This window comes from Lithobates pipiens, unplaced genomic scaffold (assembly GCF_037356315.1).
Source record: "Lithobates pipiens isolate NorthernLeopardFrog02 unplaced genomic scaffold, aLitPip1_a1.2 Scaffold_23, whole genome shotgun sequence".
Taxonomy (NCBI): domain Eukaryota; kingdom Metazoa; phylum Chordata; class Amphibia; order Anura; family Ranidae; genus Lithobates; species Lithobates pipiens.
In genome coordinates, this window is record NW_027507785.1 from 54,802,358 (window position 1) to 54,823,883 (window position 21,526).

At 48.9% G+C, this 21,526-nt stretch overlaps 1 protein-coding gene across 3 annotated transcripts in view; it reads left to right on the forward strand.

Moving 5' to 3' along the window:
- Positions 1-21,526, forward strand: part of LOC143927536 (laminin subunit beta-2-like) — a 169,809-nt gene that overhangs the window by 35,166 nt on the left and 113,117 nt on the right. For all 3 annotated transcript variants that reach the window (XM_077451656.1, XM_077451655.1, XM_077451657.1), the window contains exons 3-4: positions 4,804-4,976; positions 11,883-12,018. In XM_077451656.1, the coding sequence (XP_077307782.1) occupies positions 4,804-4,976; positions 11,883-12,018 (309 nt within the window). The remainder of the gene's footprint in view (positions 1-4,803; positions 4,977-11,882; positions 12,019-21,526) is intronic.

Consider the following 21,526-nt stretch of genomic DNA (forward strand, 5'->3'; position numbering starts at 1 on the left):
TATCGGAATCTAGGAGCCCCCTTTAATAAGGGGGCCCCCAGATCCCGCCCCCCCCACCCTATGTGAATGAGTATGGGGTACATCGTACCCCTATCCATTCACCTGGGGGAAAAAGTGGCAATAAAAAAAACACACAACACAGGTTTTTTAAGTAGTTTATTAGTCAGCTCTGGGGGTCTTCTCCGCGCTTTCCGGTTCTTCTCACCGGGCTCCTCCTCTATCTTCTGCTCTTTTGCCGCTCTTTTGCTAGCGGAGGAGCCCGGCTTTCTCCTTTGTCGTTGTCGCCGTCTGGGGGTCTTCTTCCGACTTTGGGGGTCTTCTTCTGACTTCGAGGGTCTTCTTCCAACTTCTCTGCGCTTTCCGGCCTCTTCTCCCGCTCTCCGGTTCTTCTGCCGGGCTCCTCCACTGTCTTCTTCCAGCTCTTTTACTAGCGTTGGCCCGGTCTTCTCGTTGCCGTCTTCTTCTTCTGCTTCATCTTCCTTCTTCTCTTCTTCCGATGTTGGCACGACTCTCTCTCCCGCTGTAATGTCGGGGACATGGTGCGCTGTAACTCCTAAAAACAAGATGACCAGAAACTGCTGGGATACCTAGATGTATTGCTGCGCTAGAAAAAACGTATGCCACAGGCGGCCATAGATGGTATAAAAAGACCAGAAAGGCGGGTTCTGCAGCAGGCTAGCACCAGGAGCAACACACCACCAAAGTCTAGTCACTTGAAATATCTGAGTGATAAAGGGCAGCATTCATGTGTCTCCTGGTTCCCGCAGGCTGCAGGGAGGAATAGTGTAAGGCTTACAGGAAGGATTAGTGTTAGGCCTACAGGGAGGGTTCGTTTTGAGATTACAGGGAGGGTTAGTGTTGGGGTTACAAGGAGGGTTAGTGTTGGGGTTACAAGTAGGGTTAGTGTTGGGGTTACAAGGAGGGTTAGTATTAGGGTACACATGTGACTCCCATAGCCACTCCTCTGAAAAGTGGTCCAAAGTGGTTTGCTTTTAAGAGGGCATTAGGCAGGCAGTGAGGAGGCTCTTCGGGTACTAATAACTAAACCTGAGAAAGGCAAACACTAGCTACACTGAATTGGGGTTTTGGACATTGAAAATGACTTTGTAGTCTGTGTAGGCCAGTTTTTGCTGCTATCTCTTTGGGTATCCTACACCCCTACATCCTCTCTCCTGAAAATGTAGTTCAGCAAAAAGTTGAAAAAAGTCTAAAGTGATTGGCACCCGATTTATTTTTCTCCCCATCATACCCCAAGAACCTAACCCTGAGATGGAAATGTTAGCATGCTATATTACATTTCCATTGCACACCGCCCCAAGAGGAGTGCTAAATTGCAATTATAGGAAAAGGGTAATGTTAGGTCTAGGAAGGGTTAATGCCTGGTATACAGGAAGGTCGATGTTAGCGTTCTGGTAAGTGAGATGTTCTGTCCGTGCTGTGATCACATTGGCCAGTCCCAATTTTGCAGTAAGGTTATATCAATGGACATTGCAGGGGATGCCTGTAGTTTGACCCCAAGCTACATGTAGATTTCAGTATAAAAACTGAATACCATGTTTGCAAAGAAGAGAAGAGGTTTCTTTTAATTGTGTATTAAGTTATAAAGTAAAGGTTTCTGGACTTTTTTTGTGAGGAAAGAATGGCAATTTAGGTGGTTCCCAAAAGCATTATTTATTTATTACAGTATATAGCGCTGTCGCTGATAATTTTTCGTAGCACTTTACAAATATATTGTACATTCACATCAGTCCATGCCCTCAAAGAGCTTGTAATCGAAGGTCCCTAATGCCCCGTACACACGGTCGGATTTTCCAACAGAAAATGCTCAATGGGAGATTTTTGTCGGAAATTCCGACCGTGTGTAGGCTCCATCAGACATTTTCCATCGGAATTTCCGACACACAAAATTTTAGATCTGGATCTCAAAGTTTCCGACAACAAAATCCGTTGTCGGAAATTCTGATCGTGTGTACACAATTCTGACGCACAAATTCTGACGCCACGCATGCTCAGAATCAAGCAGGAGAGCCACACTGGCTATTGAACTTCAATTTTCTCGGCTCGCCATACATCACCGCGTTCTTGACGTTCGCAATTTTCCGACAACATTGTGTGACCGTGTGTATGCAAGACAAGTTTGAGCCAACATCCGTCTGAAAAAATCCCATGGATTTTGTTGTCGGAATGTCCGATCGTGTGTACGCCCCATTACTCACATACAAATACCAGGGCCAATATATCTACCAGCATGTCTTTGGAGGGTGGGAGGAAACTGGAGTACCCAAAGAAAACCCTCACAGGCACAGGGAGAACATGCAAACTCCAGGCAGGTAGTGTCGTGGTTGAGACCCCCTTTACATCAGTGTCCCCATTAGAGTCCCCCCTTACATCAGGGTCCCCAACAGTGTCCCCCTTTATATCAGTGTCTCCATCAGGGTAGAGTCCACATCGGAGCTCCATCTTTACATCAGGGTCCCCAACAGTGTCCCCCTTTATATCAGTGTCCCCATGAGAGTAGAGTCCCCCCTTACATCAGGGTTCCCAACAGTGTCCCCGTTTATATCAGAGTCCCCATAGGAGCTCCCTCATTACATCAGGGTCGGCATCAGAGACTCCCCTTACATCAGTGTCCCCATCAGAGTCCCCCCTAACATCAGGGCCCCCTTTACATCAGGGTCCCCAACAGTGTCCACCTCAGTGCTGCAAGGTGGAAGTGCTAACCAATTAGCCTTCGTGCTGCCCACATTTACAGTACTGACCAATCACATCACTATCTGCAACAATAACGTCCCTAACTTTGATCCCTTACTTAGTGCCTTGGTTTATTGACCCTACTTTACATGTCCCTCCTCAAAATGCTGGGAGCATGTCTAAACTTGGTCCTGGTCAGTAGGATCAGAACAAGGGCACCTGCTGCCTGGGTGGAACCATGCTCTAGCTAACACTCCTGACTGGTTGTTACTGTCTGTCATTTAGAAGATGCAGGCAAGTCCATATCACTTCTCCTATTTGAGGAATAGTAAAGTGGTTTATGTGTAGTTGTGGGGTGGGGGGGGGGGGGGGTGGGGGGATTGTAATGCTAGAAGAAAGGAATGTGATGCAAAGGCATGGACACCAATGCTTGTCAGTAGAATTCAGAGCCATCTTAAAAAAACATGCAAGTGCCTTGCAGCTAGGGCCCAGGTTAGAGCTTGGTCAACAACTCTGCAAAGCCACCTTGGCTGGGATATGGTTGAGTAAGAAAGGAGTATGGTGATGGAAGAAAGGGGTGTGGCAGTAGACATGGGCAGCCATGGTGGTCAGTATAAACCAGAACACTTGAAGGAAACACTCATACCTTATTAAAGAACATAAACTGCATGCAAATAGTGCCCAAGTTGGAAGTTGGCCAACAACTCTGCAAAGCCACCTTGGCTGGGATATGGTTGTGTGGGAAAGGAGTGTGGTACATGGACATGGGCAGCCATAGTCATCAGTATAAACGAGAACACACATACCATCCTAAAGAACATAAACATTCCATGCAGATAGTGCCCAAGTTGGAACTTGGCCAACTCTGCGGAGTCATCTTACAAAGTAGCAATTGCCCAAAACTTCTGTCTAAAGTCAAAATCATAGGACTAATGTTGGAACAGATGTGTCATCCTAGCCCGAATGTTATCCAACCACATCCTAGCCAAGGTAGCTTTACAGAGTTGTTGACCAAGCTCTAACCTTGGCTGGGATGTATTTGAGCGGGAAAAGTGTTTAATGGTGGAAGAAAAGAATGTGATACATGGATATGGACAGCCATGAGGGTCAGTAGAAACAAAAGCACTTGAAGGAAACACATACCTTCTTAAAAAACATAAATTGCATTGAGATTGGGTCCATGTTGGAGGTTGGCCAGAAACTCTGTAAAGCCATCCTGGCTGGAATGTGGTTGTGTGGGAAAGGAGTGTGGTACATGGACATGGGCAGCCATGGTCGTCAGTAGAAATGAGAACACACATACCATCCTAAAGAACATAAACATTCCATGCAGATAGGGCCCAAGCTGGAACTTGGTCAACTCCGCAGAGTCATCTTACAAAGTAGCAATTGCCCAAAACTTCTGTCTAAAGTCAAAACCATAGGACTAATGTTGGAACAGATGTGTCATCCTAGCCTGAATGTTATTCAACCACATCCTAGCCAAGGGGGCTTTACAGAGTTGTTGACCAAGCTCTAACCTTGGCTGGGATGTATTTGAGCGGGAAAAGTGTTTAATGGTGGAAGAAAGGACTGTGATACATGGATATGGACAGCCATGGTGGTCAGTAGAAATAAAAGCACTTGAAGGAAATGCATACCTTCTTCAAGAACATAAATTGCATTCAGATTGGGCCCATGTTGGAGGTTGGCCAGCAACTCTGCAAAGCCATCTTGGCTGGGATGTGGTTGAGGGGAAAAGGAGTCTGGTAAATGGACATAGGCAGCCATGGTGGTCTGTAGACCCCAGAACACATATACCATGAATGTACAAGAATGTACAATCTCCATGCAGATAGAGCCCAGGTTGGAACTTGGCCAACAACTCTGCAGAACCAACACTTCTAAAAAGTCAAAAACCACAGGACTGTTGTTAGAACAGATGTGCCATCCTAGCCCAAATGTTATGCAAAACAGTTTTTGACTACAGGAAGCGCTCCTTCCCCAAAAATCTTTGTTCCAGTCTTTCGACATTTGTCAATTTGTGTAAAACTTTTGTGAGTAGCATGTACTAATGAGATTGATGATATAAAAATCTGTACAAACATCTAACTCTGCCATTCCTGCCAACAGCTCTAGTGGTGGGCGTATTGTCCCAATATCCCGAGCAGCCACATGGATGTTCTCAAGGCAGCTGCTATCCGGCCACCGGGGACCTGCTTGTTGGCCGCGCTGACAAACTCAAGGCCACGTCAACCTGCGGGCTCCAGAGAGCGCAACCCTATTGTATTGTGAGTCATCTTCAGGTGAGTCGTGCCAAGAGGTTGTGCAAACAAAATGTGCTACTGATTAACGAACCTCTATAGAGCCAAAAAAAATGAATGGAAACTGTTTTAGTTTATTTTCAATGTTTTTATTTTATTTTTTTTTTTTTTTTTTACTTTTTAGTTGTTGTTATTGTTCGTTAGCTTGATTTTCACATTTTTATTTACTTGTGGTGCTATAGTTTTATATTTTCATGGCAAGGGGCATCACTGACTGACTACTACAATCACTTTACACAAAGTACTTCAAAGTGTAGACCACAGTACTGAACTCAATAGGGGAGAGTTACTAAAACAGGTGCACACAGAATCTGGTGCAGCTGTGCATAGTAACCAATCAGCTTTTTAGGTTTAAGGCTGGGTTCACACCGCTGCGGCAGCGAGAACCGGATGTGATTCGCACCGCACTGCAGTGCAAATCACATCCGATCTCTGTGCGATGCGAGTTCAGCCATACAGATAGTATGGCTGAATTCGCATCGCACCCGCCGCAAACTCGCACTGGACCCTTTTTTTGGTCCGCAGCAGAATCGGATCGCATGGGTGCTCACACCATGCGATCCGATTCCTGTCCGAGTTTGCAGATCGCACTGCGATATGCGGACTGATCTAGGGGTGTCATTAACATTTCACTGACACTCCCAGCAGTCCGCATAGGGCAGTGTGAACTGCCGGCGGGAGGCATGCGATGCGGGAAAACGCCGCAGATTCGCGGCGTTCCCGCATCGCTCCGGTGTGAACCTAGCCTTATTGTAAGCTTAATTGCACAAGCTGAAGTTAGAAGCGGATTGGTTACTATGCACAGCTGAACCGGATTCGGCATGCTCCAGTTTTAGTAACTCCCCCGGAATTAGTCTTCATACGTGTTTGCTTGTTCATGAATTTGCAGTGAGATGACAGTAGATAATCACTGTCCAAGACTGCTAAGCAAGAATTAGAGCCTGCATATGTAATGAGCAAATATGTCTGTCCTCATTTACATATATCATTACATTTGCGCTTTCATAAAAAAAAATACTATCAAAACTGCATATACTTTAATGCGTGCTAATGTTTAACACACTATGGGATGTATATTTGTTTTTTATTTGCATTACTGTTTGTCCAGCAAAACTGCATGTAAATTTTGTTCAAGTTAGTACGAAATTGAATGTACTCCAGCTATATTCCCTGCAATTCGAATGTGCGAATGCCGAAAATACCACATTATGGCCACTAGATGGTGCAGAGGAGCATACTTGCTTCCTATAATTGTCCTCACCATCTAGTGGCAATGAAACAGTATTTTCCGCATTCACACATGTCATAAGCTGAAGCCATGGGACATCGTTCTCGTGTTGAGACCGTGTTGGGCAAGTTGTTGTTGTGAAGGAGTCCTTAGTCTGTACCTTGCAGACCCCCAGCGTTAGGACCTTCTCATCGCAGTTAGGGGCTACTTCCACACTGAGGTCTTATTCCTCTTGCCTTGCGCTAGCCATACTCCTGTAGAATTTAGTCTTAGATTTTCTAGGGGAGTCACAGGGAAAATGATCTAACGGGGGGGCTTTCATGGGCACCCTGCCCTGATGGAGACACTGATATAAAGGGGGACACTGTTGGGGACCCTGATGTAAAGGAGGGCCCTGATGGGGACACTGATGTAAGGAGGGCCCCTGATAGGGACACTGATGTAAGGAGGGCCCCTGATAGGGACCCTAATGTAAGGAGGGAGCTCTGATGGGGACACTGATATAAAGGGGGACACTGTTGGGGACCCTGATGTAAAGGGGACCCTGATGTTACGGGGGACTCTGACGGGGACACTGATGTAAGGGGGTCTCTGATGTAATGAGGGAGCTCCGATGGGGACTCTACTCTGATGGAGACACTGATATAAAGAAGGACACTGTTGGGGACACTGATATAAGGAGGGCCTCTGATAGGTACCCTGATGTAAGGAGGGAGCTCCAATGGGGAGTCTGCTCTGATGTAAAGGGGGACACTGATATAAAGAAGGACACTGGTGGGGACCCTGATGTAAGGGTGGGGGGGGGGGTTCTGATATGGACTCTCCTCTGATGTGGACCCTGATGTATGGGAAACCTTGGAACTTTGTTTTACTTAAAGAGGAACTGCAGTCTGCTCATATAATTTGTAATAAAAACATCTTTGCCATTCTGAAGCTTCCCTCCAACCACTTTTCATATTATTTTATATATACTGCGATTCTGTACTTGCCAAATATGCAGCAGAAATCTCCCTCCACTGAGTCTGGCTGCAGACATTTTTAACTGTGGGCAGCCGAAGCTGCTGCCTGTTCACTTCCTGGATTTACACAGACACACACCTCCAGCTCTGCAGCTCTCATTGGCCCTCTTATGACTCACCTCTCCCTCCCTTGTGGATAATGTCATAAGCCTAGGCTAATAACCAGACAAGAAACAGGAAGTGGGCTGTACAAATGTATTTACTAGTAGAAAAAAAAACATTTTACTATCCAAAGGTAAAACAAAAACGAGGGCAGAAGATTTAATAGATGGAAAGATGAAAAAATGACTAAAGTTCCGCTTTAAGTTCTTTCTCTTTTGCTCTGAATCATATCATTCTAATCCTAAAGACAATTTAAATAAAACCTATTATTTCATTTATTATTCCTTGACTTATAAAACTTTTTTTGTTGTTCCCCTGGCATATATCTGTAAAATGTATGATGTGGCCCTGATACTGATAAGCCTGAAGCCCCCCAGTATGGCCCATCGGAGAGCAGCTTCATGGAAAGTTCTCACTTCCTCTTATTTTTAGATCTTGCCATTTGTCCTCCCCACCCTTCACATTCCCTTTCTCCTCTTGTCCCTCTTCCCTGCCCCGGAACCCCCCCAGGGACCCCCCCCCAGGGACCTCCCGAAGCCTCTTCCTCTGGATTTATCACTTCTCAGTCCAGCTACATGTTTTCGAAAGAAACACACAAAAAAAAACTAGATTTGGCCTTTCACCCATGAAAGTTGCATTGACACAGCCAAATTCCCAGAATAGAAAAAGAAAATAAAGGGAAAAAAATAAAAAATAGCCATCTAACCCACCATACAAAAGTAGGATGAAAATTCCCCTGTAATGATTTGCCAATTAGGAAACAGACATTAACCCTACAGACATACCAAGGGGGAAATGCCAGTCATACATACAAGGCACAATGGAAACAGCCAAAACAAAGCTTTGGTCCTTGTTCAGTTTAATCCATGAGATCTAAAGAATATCTAAAGGCAAAACTTTTTTTTTTGTAGCTTTGGATAAAGCAGGTGAGGGTTTTGTTGCCGTCCTCGCCCCCCTCCTGCAGTTTTCTGCAGGCAGCACCGTTACGGAAAAATAAATAGGTGAACTTACACTGTATACCTAGGGTTGCCACCTGTCCAGGATTCACCCGGACAGTTCGGGTTTGGAATCATGTGTCCGGGTTTCAGACTGTCTGCAACCCGGACACATTATTTAGACTGGCCTATGGCTTCCCAGCAGGTTTTCTGGCTGCAGTTGTCTAAGCTGAGAGTGTCTGTTACTCTCTTTTACACTCCCCAAAGCCAACATTAACAACTCCCCCCCAAACACATACAGACGGGAGAGGAGAGAGGGCTCGATCTGCACCTCTCCCCCCTCCCCCCCCCACCCCTACCCCTCTTTGTCTGCCCACACTCCAATCCCTGGCACTGTGCCTCAGAAAAGGGAAATTTGGGCTAGAAATTTGAAGTCCAGCAGCCTCAGATCCAACTGGATGAGAGGTGTTGACTGTCAAGAGGTGAGTGAGCTCACCATCCATCTCACCATCCATCTATCTGTGATTGAAGTCTCCCCCCTTCACTCTCTTGCCTCTGAGTAAGTACACTAAGGCAAATCAGGGTTCTCAGAGCACCCCTTATATCAGAGTTCCCCTTTACACCAGAGGCCACAGCCTTTCCCCTTACATCAGAGTCCTCTCCGTACATCAGAGTTCTCAGTGTTCCCCCTTAGATGAGGGTTCCCAGCGCATCCCTTATGTCAGAGTCCCCAGAGTTCTCCCTTACATCAGAGTCTTACAGTGAAAGGGAACTCTGCAAATTCAGATGTAAAGAGGAACTCTGTGAACTCTGATGTAACAGGGAACTCTTGTTATTAACTTCATATGATTAGAAATGTTATTTAGTAGCAAAATATATGTATAGTTTATACTATAAAAAAAAATTGCTGTGCACCGCTAAAGTGTTCGGGTTTGACTTGAAGAAAAGGTGGCAACCCTATGTATACCATCCCCACTTCTGATTGTACTTACCTCCGCCAGGGCCATCTTTAAGGCAGGGCAAAAAGGCCAGCTGCCCTGGGCCCTGTCATTGTTGTGGGGCCCAAAGCAGTTGCCTCATACTTGCCAACTATGCCAGTTTACATTCCCTTGAAGTTTTAGTCCTGCGATGTGTCCTGATATCTCAGTGTGAAGTGCTGCTACTAATGCTGCCCAGCTCTGCCCTATTGTTGTATACAGATGACTCACCTGCAGACCCTGTGTTTACATGTAAATAAGTGGCATTCATATGTAAATAGCAGTGGCATGCATATGTAAATAGCTGAGGCCAACGAAATTGATATGTAAATAAAGACAGTAATCATATTTATATCATGTCCCGCTGCAGTGAGGAGATGATATGCTGTAACCTATAGCAACCAGTGAGCAGTATTACTGTACAGTAATCTCTAGCAGCCAATCAACAAGCAGAAATCATCCTTAAGTCAGCCTTAAGGAGTGCTGTAACCTCTAGCCACCAGTCAGTGAGCGGTAATGATATGCTGTAACCTCTGGCAACCAAAGGCAATCACTGCCTGATCTGATACAGTAAACTGTTTTTAAGTCTAGCTAAAATTTATTTTATGTCTCAGAGAAGGTGGAGAGTGAAATTGCATGGTGGGAGGGGGGCCTAAGAAAATTTTTGCCCAGGGCCCAATCAATATTAAAGACGGCCCTGTCCTCCGCCAACGCTGAGCTGTCAGTGCCCAGGCAGCCAACCCATCAATTTGGAATCCCGGGCTTTTTTCCCGCTGTGCTCTGTGCAGCGCTTCTGAGACGGACCAGAGAAATTCACTGTGCAGGTGCTGATCAATCACAGGGAAGAATAGCAAACTCCATGCAGATATTGTCCTGTCCGGTATCTGAACTGAGGACAGTGCTGCTGACCCCCCCCCCCCCGCAGCTGACAAAACATAGAACGTTTACTGGTGAAGCCCATTTTTTACTGACGACCTGAAAAATGACACAACTCCTTTTAACCGCTTGATTACTGGGCACCTAAACCCCCCCCCCCCCCTCTGCCCAGACCTTTGAGCGACAATTGCGTGGTCATACACAACACCGTACCCAAATTAAATTTTTAACATTTTTTCCCCACAAATAGAGCTTTCTTTTAGTGGTATTTGATCACCTCTGGGTTTTTTATTTTTTGTTACAAAAAAATTAAAAAAGACTGACATTTAAAAAAAAAAAATACAAAATCGTTTTATATTTTGTTAATACATTTTACAAACAGGTAATTTTTCTCCTTCATTGATGTACGCTGATGAGGCTGCATTGATGGGCACTGATAGGCTGCATTGATGGGCACTGATAAGGCAGCACTAATAGATGGCACTGATGAGGTGGCACTAATGGGCACTGATAGATGGCATTGGTGGGCACTGATGGGCACTGATGGGTGGCAATGAAGGGCACTAATAGGTGGCACTGATAGCTGGCACTGATGGGCACTGATAGATAGCAGTGATGGGCACTGATTGGCACTGGTAGGTGACACTGATAGGCACTTATTGGCACCACTGGTGGGCATTGATAGGTGGCGCTCGTGGGCATTGATAGGTGGCACTAATTTCTGGCACTTATGCACTGATTCGTGGCACTGTGTGGGCACTGGCAGGTGGCACTGGGAAGCGGTATTGGTGGGCACAGATGAGGCGGCTTCGCCTCTTCCTCTTCAGGAATCAATGTCCCTTGCACTGAAGTCGGTGATCGGCTTTTTTTTCTCCTCACGTTCCTGATGCTGTTAACATCTAAAACAATCGATATTTAAACAGTATAAACACAATACTGAACTCTGACAATACACATTACAAGCAATTTGTCTGCTTTACACTTAATAAGTCAACACAGCATGACAATTTATCAGCCCCTGATATTTACAGACAGTTGTAAAAAAAAAAAGATTTTACCAAACTGTCTGTAAATTTACTGACGGTTGGCAACCCTGACTGAGCACACCAGCAGAACCAAGACAATGGGTGGGCACCTAGGTGTGCACAGCCTATTGCATTAGGATGTGTACCTCATACATGTGTGTGCATGACTGTGTATTTATACTGACGGTGTCAATAGAGCAGTGGACAGTGTCAGTAGGGCAGGGATTGGTGTCAGTAGTTTTTATTTTTATAATTTTTTTACATTTTATTACTTTTGTTAGTTTCCTTTTTTATGAGCTCTGTTATGGGGCTTTGGTGAAATATCAGCGGTTTAAACAGGGGAAATCTGCGCCGCACATGGTGATTAGGGTGCGCCCAGGCATACCTGGCACACCCTGTACGCACGCCTATGTGTGGGCAGGAGTGGAAGCTGCCCTGGGCACAGAGAAGCAAGGGAGCAAAGAATAGATGCAGGGTGGTACCTTCATTCTATGGCATGTATTAACAGTGGGGGAGGGGGCTGCAGTTCTGGATTCTTTCCCTGGGCAATGGACGGCCTCAGTTAGATGTGCTAACCACTAAGCCACCATGCTTGTATGAACAGATTGCAATGATTGTGGCTAGCTTGAAAGCCTAGAAAGCATGAATGCATGAAGCCTTAAATACAGCTGAGCCTCTTTCTCCAGCGTGCAGTATTGTGATCAGTGCTTGTTATCTGTCCACCAGGATGAGAAGAAGTGCTTTGTGTGTGACTCCAGAAGGCCTTTTAACCGGCTGACCAACCCCATCAGTCACCGCATTGAAAATGTCATTACCACATTTGCCGAGGATCGCAAGAAAGCCTGGTGGCAGTCGGAGAACGGTAACATCATTTATGATCGTTTCATAAAATACTTCAGAAGTGCTGCAGCTCTGATATTGATAAGCACATCCATCATAATACATGACCAGGGTAGTCTAAAGGTCCCTCTTTTACCTGTTACCCATTCCACTCCAACCCCCACCCCTTTTACCACAACCCTGAATGATGAGACCACACCTTGCTTTGGAGTAAAATGGCCATAACAGCCTTTATTACCATTACTCAAACACTCCAATCAAAATATATATCTCAATATATAAATAGCCAAATATATATGTCTAACCATAACCAACATCAGGTATAACGAATAGCATATAAATAACATGCCCGGTCTGGTGATCTCTGACGGTGACCCATATTTTACCAAACAACCAACTCACTGCGGTACCCACTTCCACTTAACCAGGCCTCCAGCTGTGACCGCTCGGAGACAACTTCCGACAGTGATAACCATAAAGGTATTCCATCCAACGTTCAGGAATACACCGGAGGGACCCATAATAGCAATGGGCCCCCCACCCCTTATCAGATGACCTCTGATTTACCGCCAACCGTCAAAGACCACCAGACAAACACCGCCACAGCCCGAAAGGGTGACTCCCTTACCCTTAAGGGCCACCCCACCCCCACAAGGCCTTAGAATACCGTCTTGCAATCCCAAGGACCACCCATCGATCCCCACCTCGGCTAAGTGCAACCCCATTCCGTCCAACGCACATACCCCATCGCACGGCAGCACCCGGTGCCGAACCACGAACCCGCTATGCTGGGCCCCAAACCACCCCACCACCTTGTGTACCCTCAGACGGGTCCAATGATGCCCCCGACCAAACGAGCCTAGCGCCATACCGTCCCGGCTAAAATGTCTGATCAGCCCACCACTATACCCGCAACACATGACGCTCAACCTCCCCGAACAAACGTTCCCACTTCACCCCCGGGACCCCCAACCCCCGCAAGCAAGCCTCACTCCGAGAAACACCGAGTTGCCTGCCCCCAGGACGTTGGTCTCCTCTCCTATCCCCCAAACACACATAGGAGTGCCCCACGATCCAGACAAGGCGAGCCATACCTCCATCTGAAAAGAAAACCAACAGCACAAAACCAGCCGTCAACTACCACCATTGCACCCACCTCCACAGGAAAACAGCCACACCACCCTGCACATATGTAAATAACTTCCACTTGCGTTGTGCATGCGTGTCCACTTATCCATTTATATATTTATTTATTTATTTATTTATTTATTTATTTTTCTTTTTTCTTTTTTTTTTTTTTTTTTTTAATAGAAACCCACTCAAACCACCACCAACTGAGGCCTAACATACGTACGAAACCACCGAGATTCCCATCTCCCACTCCAGCGAACTGCCGTCTCAACCAGCCCACACCGGGCAGCCTCAGTGACCGCCCGATGCGGTAGGAGTGTGACGCAAAGCCCCTGCTATCCAAACCCACCTCCCGCAAACACTTCCGGAACACCGAAAATTGGTACCCGATCAAAAAAGGACCCTTCCTCATCCCACAGGAAAGGCCCCCCGGCACACTTCCCAAAAACCCTGAACCGCTGCCACGGGGCAAACCCGGGACACCAGCACCCCCTTCCCCTGCTGGTCCGTTTTGGACCTGCGCAGCCAGAGCCCCACCCGATCCCGTCCAAACGCACCATGCCGTTAAACAGACCCCCAGTCACCCTCTCGGTCGGGCTCCCCAATTCCCCGATCCGAAACGCCCCATAAAAGCCAAAGAAAACGCTGCTGTGAACAGCCGCGCCTCGTAACCTGAAGAGCAAACAAACCCCAGCCGATAACAGATCGCCGGCAGGTTCGTGAACGGGACCGGCCTCCGCGCATCCCCCGTCCAGCTCTGCACGCGATAACCTTTTACCGCCCGTCGCACCCAGAAATCTTAGCGTTTTTTTTTTTTTTATTTTCTATTTATTACCATCCACCCACCACGAGCTAAACAAAACGTCAAAACACGCCAGTTTCCGGCCACTCGAGGAAACCGACACCCCTCGCCCCCCATTTCTGGCCACAAAGTAGAGCACAAACCGCCGCCTACCGCGTCCCCGATCACCGACCCCTGCTCCCGAACCAGAACCAACCATTTTGCCCAAACCGTGAAGAAGGCCGCCCACCTAGACGCGCTCACCAACTGCCCGAGCCATCCCGCAGCCACCTAATCCACCCCGGGCAAGGGACCTCTCCCGCTTCCGCGCCCGGAGCAAGCTCCCTGAATCTGTCCCCCTGAAAAATGAGACAGGGAGTCAGCCAGCTCAATTGCCACGCCCGAGATGCGTACAGCGTAAAGAAAACATGCAGCTGTAAACAACGAAAAACGAACTACCGCATCAGCCGTGTAACCGGAGGGGAAGTAGCTGACATGCGGCTAACCACCTGCTCAACACCCATGTCGTCGTAAATGCGCAACTTCAAACCCCGACACTCCTCCCCCCACAGCTCCAACGCTAACACCCCCGGAAATAGTGTCAACAAAACCAGATTCCCCAGGAAAGCCGCTGCCTCCCATGTCTCTGGCCAAGGCCCCGCGCTCCACTTGCCCCCTCAAATAACGCCCCGTACCCGGTAGAACCCGCCCCATCTGTGGCCAAGGCCATGTAAAAGTCGCTAACCGGGCCCGCCATCCAATTGTCCTACCATTGTAGGAAGCCCAGAACTCCTGCCAAACCCGCAAATCCTCCCTATGGCCCCTACCCAGGCGCACTAAGTGCGTCAGAACGCTGACCCTCCCCGTAGCCGCCGACAGCCGCCCGCGGAAAATCCCTCCCATGGGAATGATCCTACCAGCGAAGCGCAGCTGACCCCGGATTGACTGCAACCTCCGCAACTGAACCATAGTTCCGCGCCAGTGGAACCCCAAAGCCAAAAGCTCCCATGAGGAACAGGGAGCAGCCGGAATGCCGATTCCACATCGGCCTTGGCCATCAGTGCCCCTTGACCCCACCGCCGCACCCACCGGACTGCCGCGCTGAACGACGTGCAGGACACCGTGCACCGCTGGGTCAATAACCGTGTACTGAGCCCCCTTATCGGAAACGACAGGCGATGGAAGAGTCAACATTTCCCCACTTGCGTCTTGGGGACCACCCCCAATGGGAAAACCACCCAGTTGGGCCAAGGCCTACCCCAAACGGCCCCCCGCGTCCGCCACCCCCCTAGTAGCCTGTCAGCCACGAACCCCGGACGCTGCAATGCCGACTTCAACTCCTTCGCCACCAGCGGCACCGCTGGCAGCGACAGGTAATCCTGAAGCCATGTCGAAACAACGCCGGCACCCGCGCCGCCGCCCTCTCCGGATACCTACGCAGAAAAGGAAGCATCCACGCCCGTATCACCGGCGTCCACCCGCTTCCGAGCAGCATCCCCGACTCGACCCCCTATCCGGAAGCACCGAGACAGCGTGTGTGCTCCACCGCAGCCGGAACACTCACGCCGTAATCCGCACGCTCCCCCGAACTGGCATGCTCGCTCGTCGAACTGCCCCCAGACCCCCATTCCTTTCCGGCCGGCAGCCCAGAGGTAGGCACACACCCGGTCCCCCCGCGAGGAAACAGGCGGGGCCGCGCCTACGACATAAGCCTCATCCAGAAGCTGATGTCCTAGCGGTCCCGGCGCAACGCCGGCCGCACTGCTATGTGCGGCCGGAATTGCCCGACATACCGGGGCCACCACCCCCCCCCATACACCCTATGGGCCGTCCCGATCGAGCCATAGAACAGAACAGCGCCAAGCCATGCTCGGGGCTCCGCTCGCCAAATTGGCAAACGCCCGTAACCAATTAGGAAATTGCGCGGTAGAAAACCACCGCTCGTCCTCATCCTCCTGCGGGGAATCATCGGGCCTGACCCCATCCACTCTAAACTGCACCAAATGGGAGAGGCGAGAAAGTCTCCCCTTACTCCCCTTTCCCGAGCCTTACCCGCACCTCCTGCGGCCAGTGGGCCCCCAGCGGCCCCACGAACCACCTGTACACCACCCACCACGCCGCGTCGGCGACCCGAACGATGTTCGACCGTACCGCCGCTGCCGTTTGTTCGTTTAATTCTATATTTTAACATGGTCGCGTCCACCACTGGTGCACCCACCGCCCCTCCCCCACTGGAGTCGGCACAGAAGGTGCCAATGGCGGTGTACCCCCCATGCCCCCAGGAACCCCCCCAAGCACCCCAGCCAGGGGAGCCCCCCACGGGGCCGCCGGCGGCGGCCGCGCCAGCCCCCAGTCAAACCTCCCCACCAAGGCCCGCAGCCCATCCCGCAAAACCTGGCAACCGTGCGGCAGGTTCAGCACCCTCGCTGCCCAGTCCCGCCGCCTGAACCCCCCCACGCTGAGGCCCGCCCCACATGCACCACTGTCCTCCCCGCGCCTGCCTGTACCCCGCAATGCCGCAGACTATAAGAAAGCATCTTGTGACTCACCTGGCTTGTCCAGGAACGCCCCCCACAGCCGGACTGGTGACATCCCCTGCTGGATCTGGTACCTCATCATCCGGAATCTCTCCTTCGGACCGATCATCCTGTCCCCAGGTAGGCGGGGGGTGTAAGCCCCCCGGGGGAAGAGACCCCGGAGGCCGATGCCACAACCCGCAGTGGTGCCGCCACCCCTCCGGCCAAGACCACCTCGGCAGACTGGCGATGCGGACCAGACCTGCCAGCCCCTGGGGAAGCAGACACCCGGGCGCCACTGCTGGCCTTCTGTTTGGAGCAGCCTGCAGGTGATCCCCGCTCCTGACCAGGCTGAAGTGCTGTCCCCCTGATCCCCGGTAGAGCCAGCCCGAGCAGCCATCCCTCCTGCCGAACTGGGCCCCGCTGCAGAGTCCCCCCCCCCTCCCCCCACCCTCATTCTCCCAAGAAGCTCCCCCGCCTCGTGGCATGCCCGCCCCACCCCCCTCCGCACTAAACGAGGTGGCCGAGTAGCAGGCCCAGGCAAGAACAGGGCCCCGCTGCAGAGTCCCCCCCCCCCCTCATTCTACAAGGAAGCTCCCCCGCCTCGTGGCATGCCCGCCCCGCCCCCCGACACAGGCCGGCGGCGTGATGACCGCCCGAGGCCCGCAAAGTCCACCCGAGTCCCCCTCGCCGGGGGGAGCGATCGGTCGTCCCCAGGGCTCCGCACTAAACGAGGTGGCCGAGTAGCAGGCCCAGGCCAAAAGAGCGCCGAAGGCCGCGACCGCCACGTGCGCTGCAGACTCTCACCCCTCCTGTAGTCCGGTCCCGCCGCAACCGCCAGCCACCCGAGATGCTCCTTCAGCCCGTCCGGCCCTCGTTCCTCCGTCCGTCCGTCCGTCCGTCCGTCGCCTCAGCCCCGCCAGGAGTGTTGCAAAGTCCGCCATCACCGAGGAGCAGTGGTGTAAAACTGCCTCCTCTCGCTGTCCCTTCCTTCGCACTGCCCGTTGCTCCGCCCCTTCCTCCTTTTAAAGCGCTCCTCCCCTTCCATTACATTCTCCACTTGCTCCTCCCCCATAGCCTCTCTCTCTGCACCTTAACCCCTTAGACCTTATCCACCCTGTCATGTCCGGCCCTTCCTTACTTCCCTTTCAGTCCATCCACTGCGGGCCTCTCTGTTTTGAAGGAACATGGAAAACTTTTTCTAGAAGTTATAGGTTTTATAATGTAGGATGTACGGTAAAGATTGTACATGGGCATTTTGTTGGATCAGTACAGGAAAGTCATCTGTGCAATTCTCCTAAAAAGAGCCACCTGCCAAGAATGGTATAAACATCAAGACAAAAAACAAAAAAATGATATACTGTATATACAATACATAACACATACTGAGGCCAATCTAGACAGGAGCCAATTAACCTACCAGCATGTCTTTGGAGTGTGGTAGGAACCCGGAGTACCCCCACGCAGGCACAGGGAGAACATGCAAACTCCAGGCAGGTAGTGTCATGGTTGGGATTTGAACCAGCAACCCCAATACTGCTAGATGGAAATGCTAAGATCAGAGTTTTCTGTTCCCTCTTTGTTCTTTCCAGTGAGATCTGCAATTGAGAAGTGCCCAACAGGTAAAACACAGGAATGCAAAGAGGGGTGATCTCTAGAGGATACTTATAGAAATATAATCCACTTTTTCTTAGTTGATTTGTAAAAAGTGATTTTTGACCCCTTTATACTTATGAGGTTGCTGAGACCAGTAAGCTGCACTTTGTGACATATGGAGAAGGTGTGTTCGCAATGGTACAGAAGAATTTCTGATTATGGGTGGAGTTGACCACATTGTGGTGCAGACAGATATCCATATTTGATGGATTTCGAAAGAACTTTCTAGGATAAAGAGGCAGCTGCTGAGCAGCAAGAGTTCAATAGACTTAGCCCTTGTACACACGGTCAGAGATTTTGCCAACCAAATCCGTCGGATTTTGTCCGACGGATTGTGTCCGAAACTGTTGCATACACACGGTGGGGCCAAGTTGGCAAAAAATACGATCTTTCAGAACGTGATGACGTAATTTCGTTACGATGGGACTACATTCAGGCTAGTAGCCAATAGCTTTGATGTAGGAATTTGATCTGAGCATGCGTGGCACTTGGTCCGATGAAAATGCTCTACACATGATCGGATTAGGTCCGTCCGGCCCAGTTGGTCGGGAAATATTTCCAAAGCCGCGTACGCACGGGCGGATTGTAAAGCCGCCTACACACGGGTGGATTGTATGGCCTACTTAGTCCGCCGAAACACATTTCAGCGGACAGTCCGCTCGTGTGTGGGCTTCAGCGGACTTTTTCAGCGTGCAGTCTGGCGGACTAAGTATTTCGGAATTTCCGTAATATTGTCCGTCGTACTTTGGTTTCAGCGGACAATCCGCTCGTGAGTAGGCTAGTTCGACGGACTAAGAATGGCGCATGCTCAGAAAGGATTTACACGGCGGAAGGTTGCATTGCTGTGTATTGGACTTCCTATTTTTAGTCCCGTCGTACGTGCTGTACACGTCATCGCGCAAGCTTTCAACGGACTGTTTGTGCATCCGTGTGTGGTCAAGTCCGTTCATTGGAAAGTATGACGGACTGTCCGTCGGATTGTATGACGGACTAAGTAGGCCATACAATCTGCCCGTGTGTACGTGGCTCAACATGTTGGAAAATTGGGTCGGACGGAGATTCGGACGGAATTAGTCCGATGCATACCACACACAGTCGGATTATCTGACGACACGGTCCGATAAGACTCATTCCGATAGATTCTCCGACCGTGTGTACAAGGGCTTAGTCAGGCTTCATTGCATTGTGGGAACTGCAGTCCAGAGGAGGCAGACTCTACTGTAATGAAGAGCTTTCAAAATGCATTTCCTAGAGGGAGATTGACAAGAGGAGTGGAAAGAACTGCATTTTCTGAAGCTGTACAGGACACAGCTTCCTCTTGCCGTGAGGGAGGTTGGAGAGTGCACATCGCTCTCCAGTGTGCACCAGCAATGCAGCATATCGGCAGCTTGAGCGTGGAGTGCTGAGTGCAGACAGCGTGTTAGACATTCTGTATATAGCCCTACAGAACAGACAGTGCACAGTCCACATGAACTTTATCTGCTGCTTAAAGGAGTTGTAAAGGCAGAAGTTTTTTTTTTTATCTTAATGCATTCTATGCATTAAGATAAAAAAACATTCTGTGTGTAGCAGCCTCCCCAGCACCCCCTAATTACTTACCTGAGCCCCATCTCTCTCCAGCAATGTCCACGAGTGTCTTAGCCATCTGGGACTTTCCTCCTGATTGGCTGAGACATAGCAGCCACACCATTGCCCCCGTGGCATGTCAATCAAAGTCAATCAGGTGAGAGAGGGGTCAGGGCCAAGTCGGGACTATCTGTCTGAATGGACATGTGGAGCTGTGACTCAGCTCGGGTGACCCCATAGCAAGGTGCTTGCTGTGGGGGCACTCAACAGGAAGTAGGGGCCAGGAGCAGCAAAGAGGGACCCGAGAAGAGGGGGGTCCAGGGTGCTCTGTGCAAAAACAACTGCACAGATGAGGTAAGTATTGTTATTAAAAAAAAAAGACTTTACAACCACTTTAACTGCAGACAGGACAAGGAAAATTTATTCAGGGAAAATACATAGAGCATACAGTATCATAGATGCAGCTACAAACATATAAACACTCCTATGTACTGGTTTAAGAATATATCTCTACTAAATACTGATGTATAGTAGTTGTTGCACAAAATACAATTCTGTAGCCCAACACAGTGGCACTTGGGTGCAGAAAAGAGAGTAGACTAATCGCTGTGTGTGAGATAGAGACAGAGCCCTTTAGGAACTGACCATACAGCCATCTAGTAGCCCTATCACTGCCTGCAGACTTGAGTAGGACTATTCTCATATGCACCAAGGGTACAACTGAGCCCCAACGCTAGCTGGCTGAAGAATTAGGACTGAACATTGTCCCTTAACAGCTGCTATGCAGAGACCTTTCCCTTTTACTTATGCTAAGAGGTAGGGGGACATTGCACCATATCCTAGCCATTCTCCTAGAGTGCACTCTAGACTAGTTATAGTATTATTATTATTCAGGATTTATATAGCGGCAACAATTTATGCAGAGCTTTACAATATAAAAGGAGACAATACAGTTACAATACAATAAAATACGAGAGGATTAAGAGGGCCCTGCTCAGAAGAGCTTACAATCTAATAGAGTACTATTATTCACATTGCAGTTAATGCTTACATGCACTGGTGGGGGGGTTGGGCATTGCAATTCTTATTTGCTGTAATTATTGATATAAAATATTTAAATTACAATTAAACCTTTATTACAGTAACATCCATGACACTCCGTTTGCAAATCGCACTGTTTCAAAGGCAGTCCAGCCTCGGCTGCATGCTTGTTGGCAGCCTGTGTATAACTGACAAAGCTAGTCTACCTTGCTTCGTATGGGAGTAGGAGGGGGTACTTTACTATTTGAGCTGTTCAGTATCAGTGTATAATATGGTCGCCTCACTCTTCAGGTCTCTTACACAGCAGTGTTTTGCTTGAAGTTTGCCACCTGTTGGTTGCAAAGGATAAATATTACATAATTATATAAAGTGTTTTTTATTTTGCCTTTATTTTTTTTTTTTATATTTTACCAACCAGAAAATATGCATAAATATAACTACGTTAAAAAAAAAAAAAAAAACATATATGCACATGTTTAAAGAACAAAGGAAAAACATATATACCCCCTTTAAGATCCAGCACATATAGCACACAAAAAGCACGTCAACGCAAATTACTGGTTGTAAAATAAGCCACACGGAGCCCCTCTGTGTCTGTTTGAGACGTAACCAATAAAAATGCTGTTGAGGCAAGTTTGCCAAACGGCCCCAGACGCCAATGAAGGTAAATCCAGCCTGGGATTTGTTTGCCTCTTTCCTTCCTCTCCATCATTAAAGCGGGTTAATTTAATTACATATATTCCCCTTTTGGATTAGTTCTGTAACATAGAAAAAAAAAAAAGGATACACAGCCTTTGAGGATTTCGCAGGCTAATCCCGAAAGCTATTTTATCTGGAGT